General features: G+C 31.9%; 1 protein-coding gene across 3 annotated transcripts in view; it reads right to left on the bottom strand.

Annotated features, from left to right (window-relative positions):
• LOC127737741 (FERM, ARHGEF and pleckstrin domain-containing protein 2-like) overlaps window positions 1–15112 on the bottom strand; it is a 136378-nt gene that overhangs the window by 100759 nt on the left and 20507 nt on the right. For all 3 annotated transcript variants that reach the window (XM_052248618.1, XM_052248619.1, XM_052248621.1), the window contains exon 2: window positions 7394–7545. In XM_052248618.1, the coding sequence (XP_052104578.1) occupies window positions 7394–7492 (99 nt within the window). In that variant the 5' untranslated portion in view covers window positions 7493–7545. The remainder of the gene's footprint in view (window positions 1–7393; window positions 7546–15112) is intronic.

The raw sequence follows: 15112 nt of genomic DNA, 5'->3' as shown, positions 1-15112 counted from the left end.
CTGGCACAAGTTCATGCTTTTTCATATTGTTTATGACAACTTTACTAAATCCCTTGGATGTGTCCTGATTGATACTTTAAACTGGGAGAATGATTTATGATGTAATCCCTATGTCTCTCATTCTGCAACCTATGTCACAGGAGAGACAAAAAACTTTATCAAAGTGCTTGTGAGTACTGAAAGGGTGAAGATTGTTTTCGTTAGGCAATTTTGTAAATGTAAAATAAAACATTGAATTGTAATTAGCTCATCTTCGCTAGCCAAGGGTTACGATCCAGTCCCTTCCTCTCTACCCTTGGCGGATTGAGTTAGAATTTCGGAGACACAAGGTAATAACTTCTATTGGTCACAGTGGTAACTGGCTGCATCCAATCAAAAAGCACCTTTAAGTTGATCATGTGTAAATGTAGAAAATGTAAATAAACAATTTAAACGTAGAACGATATTTGGTGACAATATTAAAGTTCTTAATTAACTTATTGAAGTTCCTGGGTATGTTTCTCACACAAATGTTGGAATGTCAACATATATTTAAAGTTCCTGCTTCACAAAATTTGTAAAAACTAGACACAATCATTTTGACACCTCTACATTGAAGATAGTTCAAGTGCTGCCATTGGTCAAAAATGATGATGTCGGAATGGGCGTGACTTTTATCTACTGGTAGATGGCGCAGCATTGTAATCACAAATGTTGGCTTAATCTGCCAAGGGTAGAGAGGAGGAGACTGGATCGTAACCCTTGGCTAGCGAAGATGTAATTAGCTAGGCAAATTATAAATTTGAGTTGGAGTTATCTTCCTTTGTTCATGATTGTACATTGTAGTTGAGCCTATTTTTATACCAGATTCATACACCATACATTACTTATGTAATTTTCAATAAAGAAAAGTTTTCTTGAAAAGTACGGTAATTCAAATACACATCATATATTTGGTAACTTGAATATCTAATTATAACATATCACTAATGAATTGCTTGACATTGACTTGATAGGATCTAAAGAATGATCACTTCACTGCACTATTTTGTTTGAACTATCAAAGGTAGTGAAAAACCATGGAAGATTTAAATATCAAGTCAGTACCATAGGGTTTTGATTGTATTTCATGCAATCTTTATAACCCAAAAACATATCAAGGTCAACATACGGTTTTCACCAATAGGGAGAGGGAGAAGATGCAAATGGGGTAATAAAAACAAAAAAAGTTAAAAGAAAATAAAATGCTCCACTGGGCACAGCTTGATACGACCGCAGAGGTTGAACCCTGAACAGTTGGGGCAAGTATGGACACAACATTCAAGCTTGATACAGCACTGAATTTGGATTGTGATTAAATATTTGACACAGCACAGGTTTCTGACACAGAATGAATGTGGTCTAAAAACTTAAGAATTTTTAATTTACCTTTTCAAACCATATCATTATTATTTGCTTTTATATATAAATCAGAAATAACCAATTTAAAATGGAAAATTTATACAAAAAAAAATCCCCCCCCCCAATTTTTTGATCCCCCTTATGATTCATCACCCCCAAACTCAATCCCAGCCTTCCCTTTGTGGTATGGTACCTGCAGTACAATTTCAGAGAGATCCATACACTTGAACACAAGTTATTGTCTGGAAACTAGAAAAATGCATGTTTTTTGGCCCCTTTTTGGCCCCAAATTCATAAAGGTTTAGGGCAATTACCCCCAAACTCAAACCCAGCTTTCCCTTTGTGATATGGAAACTTGTAGTACAATTTCATAAAGATCCATACACTTACACACAAGTGATTGTCCTGAAACTAGAAAAATTTGTTTTTTGCCCCTTTTTTGGCCCCTAATTCCTAAAAAAACCAATGTGTCTTCGGACGACGACGACGACGCCAACGTCATACCAATATACAACCGCAAAAATTTTTTGCGGTCGTATAAAAACCAGAAAATGCTATGGCCTAATAAAAGTATTAAAGTCAGACAAACAACAGTCTGAAAAACACTACACACGTAACACAGTAAACAAGACATTTTACAACACAAACCCAATAAACAACAGGATTGAAATCATATGCTCCAGAATAATCAAGAGTTTCAGGTAACTGGTAACAAGTACATCAGTATTTTGCCCTTTACAATCAAGTGCTTGCAATTTGTGGTAAAGGCTGATCTATAAATATAATCAACTGCAGTCTCTAAACTGAAAAGGAATTTTATCTTGTCTTATCATAGAGCCCTTCAGATCTTTTCTAATTAACAAAATACAAAGAGTACACCAGCCCTATGTGTACAACATCTGTTATATGATAGAGGTAAAAGATAATTTATTGTGCATCTACTGATATATAATAAAAAATTCTGCTTTTTCTCTTATCATGTGCGATTAATTACTTTCAACAAATCTGGTTCTGCTCCTGTTTTGCAAATTACTATTTTCATATTACCCTTCTTCAAACAAAAGCACTGTATTACAGCTAAATATTTTCTGAGTGTTGGCTTACGGATATTAACTATACCAGTAGACATCATGTTCAGTTCACATACCAAACTTACAGCACTTTACAGTACACAATTATATGTACTACATAACGATTTGAAAATTTGTATTGTCTAACATAAGTTCTGGTACTTAGCTTGAAAGCATTCTTACCTAATATTCAGTTTGAAATTGAAATAAATAGATGCAAACAGAACAGTATACTAAATATCAATGGTCTATAGCAAGAATTTATTTGAAATGACCTAACAGAAAATTTCAGAAGATGACAATGCTTAATAATTGTCTCACCTAACCTTGTTATGTTGTAGTTGTGACAAAATATGTTTTGTCAATAGCTGATTTGTTTTGCTGACAACATAGTAAAATAAACTGTTAACACAGCGATATGTTTCACCTATTTGTTATTTTGATAATGCAAATGTTGAAATTAAAATTACAATACTTTAACATGTAAGTTATGCAAATATTCAAAGTCAATGAACCATGATTAAATGTAGAGGTCTAAACAGTCTCCATGGAAATGAGATGTGCCAATGCTAATACAACTGTAAACCAAATACCATTGACTTTTCATAAGTCGTTCCCTTTAAACAAACCTAAACACAAACATTAACTTGTAAACTATGTAAAAGTTTCAAAGTCAATGAACCATAATAAGGGGGTGGGGTTATATAATCTCCATGGAAATGAAACTTGCAAATGCCAATACATTTGCATACCGAATATCATTGAATTAACATTAGTGGTTCATCTTATACTGACCTAATCACAAACTAATACATGTAAACTAAGCAAAAGTTTCAAAGTCAATAGACCATGACTAGGAAGTAAGGACCAAATATTCTCCATGGAAATAAGATGTGCTAATGCTTCTACAACTGCATACCAATTATCATTGACCTACCACTAACGGTTCCCCTTAAACTGACCTAATCACAAACTAATACATGTCAACTAAGCAAAGTTTCAAAGTCAATAGACCTTGACTGAGGGGGTGGGGCCAAATAATCTCCATGGTAATGAGATGTGCCAATGCTAATACAACTGCATACCAAATATCATTGACCTACCACTAGTATTTCACCATGAACTAGACCTAATCACAAACTAATACATTGTTGACGCCGCCACCGCCACCACCGGAAACAGCATACCTATGTCTCGCTTTTTGACTCCGTCAAGGCGAGACAAAAATTAGGATTTGTTGTATGGTTGCCAATGAGACAACTATCCATTAGAGACTAAAGGATGAGGATGTTAACAATTGTTTGTAAACTAATAAATGCATAATCTTTGCATACATGTATTACCAAAATAAACTGTTTAAAATGGGAAAGACTTTTTTCGAACACCCAAATATCAAATCTGATGCCTGGTATAAAAAGAGTGCCATGTTTTCTGCAATTGACAGAATCTTTCATTCTTTGCAAAAACTGTTTTGAGGGATCAGTAGGTGGCCATTTGTAAAACCAAATGTTTGTCCTTACATGAATATGCCCTCTTTTTCTTGTGGCAATCTATATTTGCCCCTCAATTAAGGTCAATTTTGTTTTTAACAAAGTTAAAAGACAATCACAGACTTTCCTCCAACAGGAAAAGCTCTGATCAAAGAAACTCTTAATTAGTTAATAAAGATCATCTGAAGTGAAAAATCAATTTAAACCAGGGAATTTCTATGACAGAAGATCTGTAAGTCCTATTTACTTTTGACTTGGAGATTTTCAATATGAAAGACAACAGGAAACAGTTACAGATAATATTAAGCTGAAGAAGTTATTTTCTCTAAAGAGTTACCTTTCCTTGCAAACAAAAATAAAACAATTGCTATAAATACAACAGTGTACTAGCACCTTCTAAATACCATATGCTTTTGGTGACAATTTTAATAAGATATCAGTATCATTTGTGTGTACCTTCTAGATCTCACACATCATCCATTAAGGAAGAATGTAAGGAATTTCATCAATTGTAAGAAAAACAAGTAGATATCAGTCGATAAAAATTCTAAAAATTCTAAAAAAGAAAAGGATGGGAAGTGTAAAATTTTAATATGAACTAAAATTGTAGAAATGAAGGCATTTGAATGGTTAAAATGGTGCAAAACCCTAGTTATACACTATATTTCAACACTAGAATAATTATTTTAAAATATAAAGTATTTTTTTACCATCTCTACAGACTAATTAAAACTGAATAAAAATTACTGAGGTAAACATTAAATAAGAAGATAAGTGCTAAATCTATTTTTGACTTCTGCATTTTGAAATGTAACCTTTCCCTACCCTTATTTATTTTACCAATAACAAAGTACTCTTAAAAGCTAGAGTCAATAACTGAACTCCCATTGAGAGCAATTTCGTGATAAGCTCATATAAATTTTATCAATGAACTTATGCATAATGTACCAAATTGGGCTGATACAGAATCACCTTATTCAGAATATTCTTATTAATTATTAATCATTAGGTTATAAAACTAAAGTACGGAAATTTCAAGGTTCAAAAAATTATTCTTAGATCATGATAACAATTTATAAATAATTATGATCATATTTCATGTACCTTACAAGGGAATATGGATTTTTTTAAGTTGAAATTTTATTAGCAGGTGCACTGTTTATATAAAAAAAAAAATGCAATCAAATAATATTGCATAAAAATCTAATTTATAGTCCCTGAGAAAAATGCAATGACAATTTCTTACATGGCCATCGTGTGCAAAAATATATAGTCAAACCAGTTATAAAGGTCAACTCTATTAAGTAAAAGCATGACTAGTCAATCATCCTTTTTTTTGTACCATTGTAGCAGAACCAACTGTTGATTTATTTATTTTCCTGGGTACCAATTTTCAAGGATTCAAGAAAACTTGCATTTTCATGGATATTTAATCTCAACAAATATTGGCATCCCACTAATTATAATGAATCCCCAGAATATTCATTTTAAACCTGTATTTGAAGGACATCTCTCTCATACTTCTATTTTTATCTAGTAAGAACAGTGACCTTTGTATACTGGTTTTAATGTATAAATATTTGGCAAACAGGAAGTTGATGAGGGATGCATATATGTAAAAACACATTACACAGTATATAGCTAGATATAGCATGCTCATAATTTTAAATTTACTGAAACACAAATCAGAACTCCAGAATTTTTTAATCCTTATTTATCTTGGATTAAAACATGATTTATGAGCACAGTTAAAGACAAGAAATGAGCAGCTTGAATTGCTCATCTACTTTCATTTGTGTATTATGGTACAATTTTTCTCTTATCTATTATTGAGCTCTGTTGATTCTAATGCCGCTACACAAACAACATGGGTAAAGTAAACACGAAATGTAACAGATATCTCTCATCTTTAAGTCAAAATTGTCATTTCCAATTACAGAAAAGAAATTTTATTCCATAGTGATGTCAACAGACAATGGAGCCTCACAGCATGATATAATATCAAATTCTGAAGGCAGTCTAAATTTGCCAATGTAGCACTTTATTTATTATGATATTGATCTTTTTCAGTTATTGTATCAAGATTTAAATCAAATGTATCATTATAACAGACAAATATGATAACCTTTTGTGATATAGATTTGCAGATTAACTATTTCACACATGAACTGTTGTGAAATACCTTCTTTTGTTATTACTATTTGATGCCAAAACAAAAACCACTGAATCAGATAATTGTAATTGCTTTATATTTATAACTCTTAAAACTACCTGCTAAACAAATAACCAATAACAGTTTAACCATTAAGAATTCTGCTGCATAAAAAGTTAAAACATGAAACAGTTGTATATGACCTGCCTCACTATTTTGTATACATATTTCTCTAATTCTTCGTCAATTTATCCTTTTCTGCACCCATTGTATAAAAAAAATTTAATGAACGTGTGGTTCGTTTGATCTCAGTTCTTCATTGGTTAAAATCCGATTATGACGTTGAATTTTTTTGCTTTCCTCTGAATTTCCTATTGTGACGGCATGAAAAAAGGCGACCATGCCTGATGACGTCACATAGAAAGAACACATCTTTTTGCAGATCATTCAAAAAGAAGGAATAAGTTTGCCTGCATATTGTTTGAAAATCATTAGAGAAACAGATTCCACCACCAAATCTCGTGTAATACGATATTTATCCACTCTCGACAGTTAAATTTTAAATATCTTAAACGCTCGGCAAGCCTCGCGTTTTAAATTTGAAAATTTAACTGTCTCGATTGGATAAATATCGTATCACACTCGATGCAGTGGTAGAATCTATATATATATATGACCTGCCTGGTATACGTATGACTTTACAGAAGTTAAACAGAGATAATTGGATTAGCTTTAGTGAATCCAGATTAGATTGGTGAGGTTACATTCTAACTACATTATACAGGAACAAATTTATCAAGAATCTATAAAGCCCAGCGGTCAGACATTTCCTCTTCAGGAAAATTGCTTCCTGATTTGTTTCCTAGATTAACAAATGGAAACCTCTTATTGCTTTCTATTGTCTTCTTAGCACTTTGACAATTCTTGTGTAACCTATTTCAATATGATATATGATGGTCCTCTGGGGCTAAATCAGTCTGCTGTTTCTCAAGGAACAAGAAAATTCTCCTTCATTGTACGGCCTAGCAAATTAAGCTTGAGACAAAACGTCTGAAAATCTTCTGTAGTAGATATATATACATGTATGGACTAAATAGCAGTATTAAGAAACATCTGTGCGCCTAATCATAATATTGATAACTGATTTTAACTCATTAAAAAAGTTTATGAAGTCGAAGTTCCAAGTGGTACCACTTTCTTAGCAAAAAAAAAATGATTTTTGAAAATCAACTTGTTTGCCAAAAAAAACAACTTTGCATAACCATGTGCTCAGAGAGGGGAAAAAATATTTCCAAACTTACAGTAATCTGAAATGCATGAACACTGTCATCTAGGAACTTCACTCTTAGATTGACTACTTTGCCCTTTGGAGGGCCTCTTTGTGACAATGGGTCACTCATCCCTCTATTATACTTCCATCTAAGTCATCATACCATGATGATCTGCTTAAAACCTGAAAAGAAAAAGAAATATATAAGACTTTTCTCACAAGGATACCAAAGATATAGCTACACTGTGAAGGTCTACTTCATATAAAATAGGAGACTTACAAATCAAGACTTAGTGAGAATTATTCTATTTTACAACAAATAGCTGCTTCTTTCATTTATTTACATGTTGCAGCAGCACTTGACATATTTTACCCTTTTTTATGTCATATTCCAGAGCTGGTGATTCCTATTAGGATTTCCTTGATTGATGGCTGCTGCTTTTCTATTAGCAGTGTTCATTGTAATGTTTTGTAAAGTATTTTATAAGTCTTTTTCACTTAATAGTATACACTTATTGACTGGTTATAAAGGTAATAGCTGTTTGTTGTCCCTAAGATACCAACTACCGGTATTGCTTGTGGCAAAGCCGAGGGCAATAGTTAGTATCAAAGGAAAACAAACTTGCTATTACCCTCATAACCAGTTATTAAGTGTTTTATTATACCGAACAAAACAACTCTCTAAAAAAATCTACATACACGTGCACCACGTGGCAAAAACAAACTAGTCACATATATACATGCAGAAAATAAATGTAAATATTTTATTTCCTTTTATCAAAACCAGAAGTCCTTGTGTTAAATTCCAATGCATATATTTACTGCTAACTAAAATTTATTCCTGTACACCAAAGCAATCACAGATTATGAAGACCACCACAGACCCATATCATACATTTGTTCTGTTGTACTTCTATCATTATGTCACATACATTTTCTTTTTCTTTATAAATTTTTCCTGTAAGTTACATATTTATTTGAAATTAGGACAGACACATTCAGATTATTTCTGAGTTTTACTTTCCCATGCGCAAAAGTTCAAGTAACATGAATAAAATTGAGAATGGAAATGGGGAACGTGCCAAAGAGACAACAACCCGACCACAGAGCAGAATAGTCAATCACATCATTGTTGTCTAATGAAAAATAAGTATGAAAAAGTATGGGAAATATGATTATGAAACTATTGACCGGGGTAATAGTCTTTGAAACTATTGACTGGCAGTCTGTGGAATTGGAATAGCACAAATATTTCATTATGTTTTATATAGAAAAAAACATACTGAGGTATAATAATGTTTTTTTATGTCACGTGTTTAAAGTGTACCTCAATTTTCACTTGCCCCTTGCCATATCCTTACATATTTTTAAATCTTTTTTTACATATATTTGATAGAAATTCAGACTTTGCCTGATGTTATAAAGAACATTTTTTTTCCCCCCTCATCTTGTAATAACTGTGGGCAAGTTTTAAGATGTTTCAGGTAATTAATCACAATTCTTGAAATGGTTAACAATTTTTTATTATGTATCAATTCATTGTAACAGAGCTTGGTAACAATTGGCATTCAAGTGATTTTTCAAATGTTCATTTTTGACTGTGGCTTAATATCACCTTTATTGACCACTCTAATACGAACGAAGAAACGAAGGGATTAATGTGAATTATTTGTAAAAAATAATCAAAGTGACCGTTTAAAAGTTGTGGAGTAATCTATAATTCTTACAGGAGGTCATTTTAAGGATGACTTGGATCCCAACAGCTAAAAACATGGCCTAGACTTTTTTTCAATACGCATCATATGTGACATAATGACTTCAAAATGCCAAACCCAGATGTGTGTAACAGTTTCTTATTATCATGACATACATCTAAACAGGCACTATAAAGTTATAGGTAATAAATTGCTTCGCTGAGCGCAGCTGGATACGACCACAGATGTCCAACCCTGAAAAGTTGGGCCAAAATGGACACAATATTCACGCTTGATACAGGTCTGTATTTGGATTGTAACTAAATTTTTGACACATAATAGGTTTCTGACACAGAATAACTGTAGTCAAAGAACTTCAAATTCGTTATATGATTTGAATTTATATTCAATTTATTGCTTTTGTGCAATACACTATGCTGTTGCGAATTGACCCCCCCCCCCCCACCAAAAAAAATTTATTTAACCCTGGTTTTTTGCTTTGTGCAATATACTATGCTGTTGAATATCAACCCCAAAAAAAAAATATTTGAAGAAATTTTCTTTTAATTTTTGAAATCTGAAATGAGAAAAATTGTCCCCCCTCTATTTTTGTTCACCTCCCCCCTTTCTCTTATTCCCCCAAAAAATTCTTTCCCTCAAGATATGGTCAGTATCTCAATTCAAATTTCTAATGCAGTTTGCAACCAAAATTACCCATTTAAATACATCATAAAAGTTTTAAAATATAAAATGACATACATACATGTAGTCAGGGCTAAAATTAATATTAATTAATAGTAACTGCTAAAAATAAATTGACAGCTAATCACCTCAAGACAATCATCATTTCTTAATACATAATTTACAAGCAGTGTAAGGGAGGTAATCAAACAGTGTTCTTTAATTTGAATTGGATTACCTCCCTTACACTGCTTTTAAATTGTCTCAATTGTCCTTTAACCAGAAAAACCCTTGTTTTTCCCCTTTTTTTGCCCCTAATTACTAAATGGTTTGAGCCATAACCCCCCAAAGTCAATCATAACCATCTCTTTGTTGTATGGAAGTTTGTGGTATAATTTCAGAGAGATTCATACACTTTAACACAAGTTATTGTCTGGAAACTACAAAAATGCTTATTTGGGCCCCTTTTTTGGCCCCTATTTCCTATACAGTTGGGACCATAACCCCCAAAATCAATCCCAACCTTCTTTTAGTGGTTATAAACCTTGTGTTAAAATTTTATTGATTTCTATTTACTTATACTAAAGTTATTATCCGGAAACCATCTGTTTTCGGACGACGCGGGACGACGACGACGACGACAACGTGATACCAATATACGACCAATAAATTTTTAATTTTTGCGGTCGTATAAAAATATTAGTGACATTTGACAAACTTTGATTGCCAGGGTTTAAACTCTTATCAAATGTTTAAGTCAGATTAAAATGGGAGGGGAGAATCGTGAATCCAGCATTCACTACAAACCAGTTAAAGTCTGAAATGGCCTATATCTGTACTCGACTGTACTGATTTTTACTCGACCAGTCTGAATTAGTCTGAAATTTACTTGATAATACTCGACTGTAGTCTGAACCATACTTAACAGTCTGAACTTGTACTCGACCCTTACTCGGCCAGTACTTAACCATTTTATACGCGTCTGAACCATGCTCAACCTAGTCTGAACCATACTCTACCTAGTCTGAACCATACTTGACCAAGTCTTAACCAACCTAGACCTATTTTTTTGTATCTATCTATTGTATTTCATCAATTTAGGAACTGTTTTTAACAACAGCTATTCCCCCTGGCTAGAAATTTGAATAAAATGCTTCGCTGGGGCGCAGCTTGATACGACCGCAGAGGTCATACCCTGAACAGTTGGGGCAAGTATGGACACAACATTCAAGCTTGATACAGCTCTGAATTTGGATTGTTATTAAATATTTGACACAGCATAGGTTTCTGACACAGAAAGAATGTGGTCTAAGAACTTGAACTTTTTTTAATTTACCTATTATGGTCCAATGTCCAAAATCAAAATACATGGTTAGATTCAGCATATCAAAGAACCCCATATATTCAATTTTTGTTAAAATCAAACAAAGTTTAATTTTGGACCCCAACTTGGACAAACTTGAAAACTGGGCCCATAATCAAAAATCTAAACACATGTTTAGATTCAGCATATCAAAGAACCCTAAGAATTCAATTTTTGCTAAAATCAAACTTGGTTTAATTTGGACCCTTTGGACCTCAATGAAGACCAATTTAAAAAATGGGACCCAAATTAAAAATCTAAAAACACGGTTAGATTTGGCATAGTAAAGAACCCCAATAATTCAATTTCTGATGAAATCAAACAAAGTTTAATTTTGGACCCTTTTCACCTCAATATGAACCAATTTGATAGCGGGGCCTACAAATAAAAAATCTAAATACATGGTTAGATTCAGCATATCAATGAACCTCATATATTCAATTTTTGTTGAAATCAAACAAAGTTTAATTTTGGACCCCAATTTGGACCAACTTGAAAACTGGGCCCATAATCAAAAATCTAAATACATGTTTAGATTCAGCATATCAAAGAACCTCATATATTCCTTTTTTGCTAAAATCAAACAAAGTTTAAATACTGGACCCTATCTTGGACTAACTTGAAAACTGGGCCCATAATCAAAAATCTAAACACATGTTTAGATTCAGCATATCAAAGAACCCCAAGAATTCAATTTTTGCTAAAATCAAACTAAGTTTAATTTTGGACTCTTTGGACCTTAATGTAGACCAATTTAAAAAACAGGACCCAAAATTAAAAATCTAAATACACGGTTAGATTTGGAATATCAAAGAACCCCAATAATTCAATTTTTGATGAAATCAAACAAAGTTTAATTTTGGACCCTTTTGACCTCAATATGAACCAATTTGATAACGGGGTCCACAAATAAAAAATCTAAATACATGGTTAGATTCAGCATATCAAAGAACCCCATATATTCAATTTTTGTTGAAATCAAACAAAGATTAATTTTGGACCCCAATTTGGACCAACTTGAAAACTGGGCCAAAAATCAAAAATCTAAATACATGTTTAGATTCAGCATATCAAAGAACCTCATATATTCCTTTTTTGCTAAAATCAAACAAAGTTTAATATTGGACCCTTTGGACCTTCATATGGATTTTTTTGTAAAAAAAAAAGATGCAACATTTGCAGATATTTTTACTGGTCTTCCTTCATAAATATGCATTTCTTTAAACATAGTTTAAAAGCAGTGTAAGGGAAGTAACCAAAACGTTGTATTTGGATTACCTCCCTTACACTGTTTTAAATTATCTTTATTGTTCATTAACCATTACTTTATACATAATTTAAAAGCAGTGTAAGGGAGATAATTTCAAAGATGTATTTGATTTATCTCCCTTACACTGCTTTAAATTATGTTTTGTACTAAAGTATTTGTCCATTAACCAGGACAACCTTGTTTTCCCCCTTTTTTGCCCCTAATTCCTAAACGGTTTGAGCCATAACCCCCCAAAGCAAATCCTAACCATCCCTTTGTGGTATGGAAACTTGTAGTATAATTTCAGAGAGATCCATACACCGTTCCACAGTTATTGTCTGGAAACTAGAAAATGCTTATTTTTGGCCCCTAATTCCTTAACTGTTGGTACCATAACCCCCAAAATCAATCCCAACCTTCCTTTTGTGGTATTTAACCTTATGGTCAAATTTCAAAAAGATCCATTCACTTAAACTAAAGTTAGAGTGCGAAAACCAATGTGTCTTCGGACAACGACGACGACGGCGGACGACGACGACGACGCCAACGTCATACCAATATACGACCACAAAATTTTTTTGCGGTCGTATAAAAACAATTTAAAATTAAAAATGTATTCAATATAGCATTGAAACCAAAATTTCACAATAAACATAATATAACTTCATCACCATATTCATCAACACTAATCTTATATACATACATATATATCACCTTTAATTAAAATAAAAATAAAACAAGCTGATCAAATAATCTCAAAACTGAATTGTGACTAATACTTTCAATGTTATTCAAATTTTTTGAATGTTTCAGATATATTTTATGGTTACTGGACAATTTTCACCATTAACTTAAGCCTCGTATAGATTTATGGTGTCACTTGAGTTTAGTTAATAATGCAGTGAACATTTTTTTTATTAAAATATATATAAAATAGCATATAAAGCAACTTATAAATAATAAATTTTAAAAATGACACCTTTGTTTTGTTAAACCAAGAATTTAATATAATCATGATAATAGAACTACCATAGTAATCCTTAAAAGGAAATGTGTTCCAAAGTTACAGTAAAAATTTATTTCAATTAAATTTAAATAATTTTTGTCAAAATTAAAGACAAGAAGCACTTTAATAAGGTTTAATTACCTCAGTACATGTTTGTTTTACAGGTAAAAAGAAAGCCCTATTTTTCTTAAACTCGTGTATTACTTATCTAGTGAATTCAAAAGGCCTTGCGATTTAAGTTTCACAGGATGTTGCAATTTTGAATGAATGTTATTTAGAATTTAATACTCTCTGACCAGGTGTGATCTTTTTCATGAGTTTGCCCCAAGCAGGAGGTATTACTTTATACTTCACCACTAATCAGAAGAACAATTTTTTTAATTTCTTTAATTTTTATCCGTTTTTGATTTATATTGTATATAATATATCGCAAATTATAATAATAGATATATTTCTAATAAACAGTTTCAGTGATTTTATTGTGGCTGTTGTTACCTCATTAAAAAGCTAATTATATAACTATTGTACATTTTTTGTATGTAACCATGAAACCTATGTAGTTTTTATTTAGGAATTTAGGAAAATTAATTTAAAAAAAAAACATATGCCAAACAAGAAGCACCTTAATAAGGTTTAATTACCCTCAGTATAGTTGTGGTTTTTAAGCAAAAGAAAATCTTTTTTTTAAAAAACTCTAAAACTTTAAAATTAATATAATTAAATTATTATGTAAGATAATTTGATTTAACTATCTCTATTCGATAAATCTGAGAATCATGTAAGAATGTAAAAAACTGTTTTTATAATATATCTTTATTTTATTGTGGCTGTTGTCATGTCAGTTAAAAAGAAATTTATTTAAACAGTTAAAATTTAGAAAAAGTAGAGGTTATTTGGTCAAGTATGGTTCAGACTGGTCGAGTATTGTTCAGACCTTTGGTCGAGTATGGTTTAGACTGAAAAAAATAAGTCGAGTACAGGTCGAGAATGGGTTAAGACTGTTTCAGACTTGTCGAGTATGGTTCAGACTATTTTTTAATGGCAAAGATAGGGGTCAAGTACAAATCAGTACAGTCGAGTATGGTTAAGACTGGGGTCGAGTAATGTCAAGTAAAATTCAGACCAATTCAGACTGGTCGAGTAAAAATCAGTACAGTCGAGTACAGATATAGGCCATTTCAGACTTTTACTGGTTTGTAGTGATTTCTGTCTTTTCACAGCTAATTGGATTCATTCTACACATGTATGCCATTTATTGACAAATAAATGTTATTTTCTTTCTAAATGGTACATGTGTATGACTGCTGATAGGTACTTCCATTTTGGTTAAACACTACTTCCATTTTGGTTAAACACTAAGTATCTCACTATATCTGCCACATAATGTAAACAGTCAGTAATTTTATTGCACCAATGATTTGTGACTTACCACCTAACAAGTACTGTACTGTAGTTTTACATTAATACACAAGAGATAATTGGTTAAAAATTACTGACATCTGGTAATTGAACCGTATCTAATATATATCAATTATTGACTCTTTTAACTTTAAATTGCATAGCTGATAGACAAGATAAAAGTCTGTTGTAAACATTGAATAACCTGCCAAAATACAAATAAACTCAATCAGCTTCTTATTAAATAACTGGACAATTTCTAAAATTAAAAAAAATCCACAAGTACAAAAATGTAGAAAAAACAACAATAAATAAATTGATCAATGCCATTGGCCAGGAAACATTCAACAAACTTAAAA

This window comes from Mytilus californianus, unplaced genomic scaffold (genome assembly GCF_021869535.1).
Source record: "Mytilus californianus isolate M0D057914Y unplaced genomic scaffold, xbMytCali1.0.p SCAF_4, whole genome shotgun sequence".
Lineage (NCBI taxonomy): Eukaryota > Metazoa > Mollusca > Bivalvia > Mytilida > Mytilidae > Mytilus > Mytilus californianus.
The sequence above is the reverse complement of the archived record's forward strand: the minus strand, read 5'-3'. Positions and strand labels throughout refer to the sequence as shown.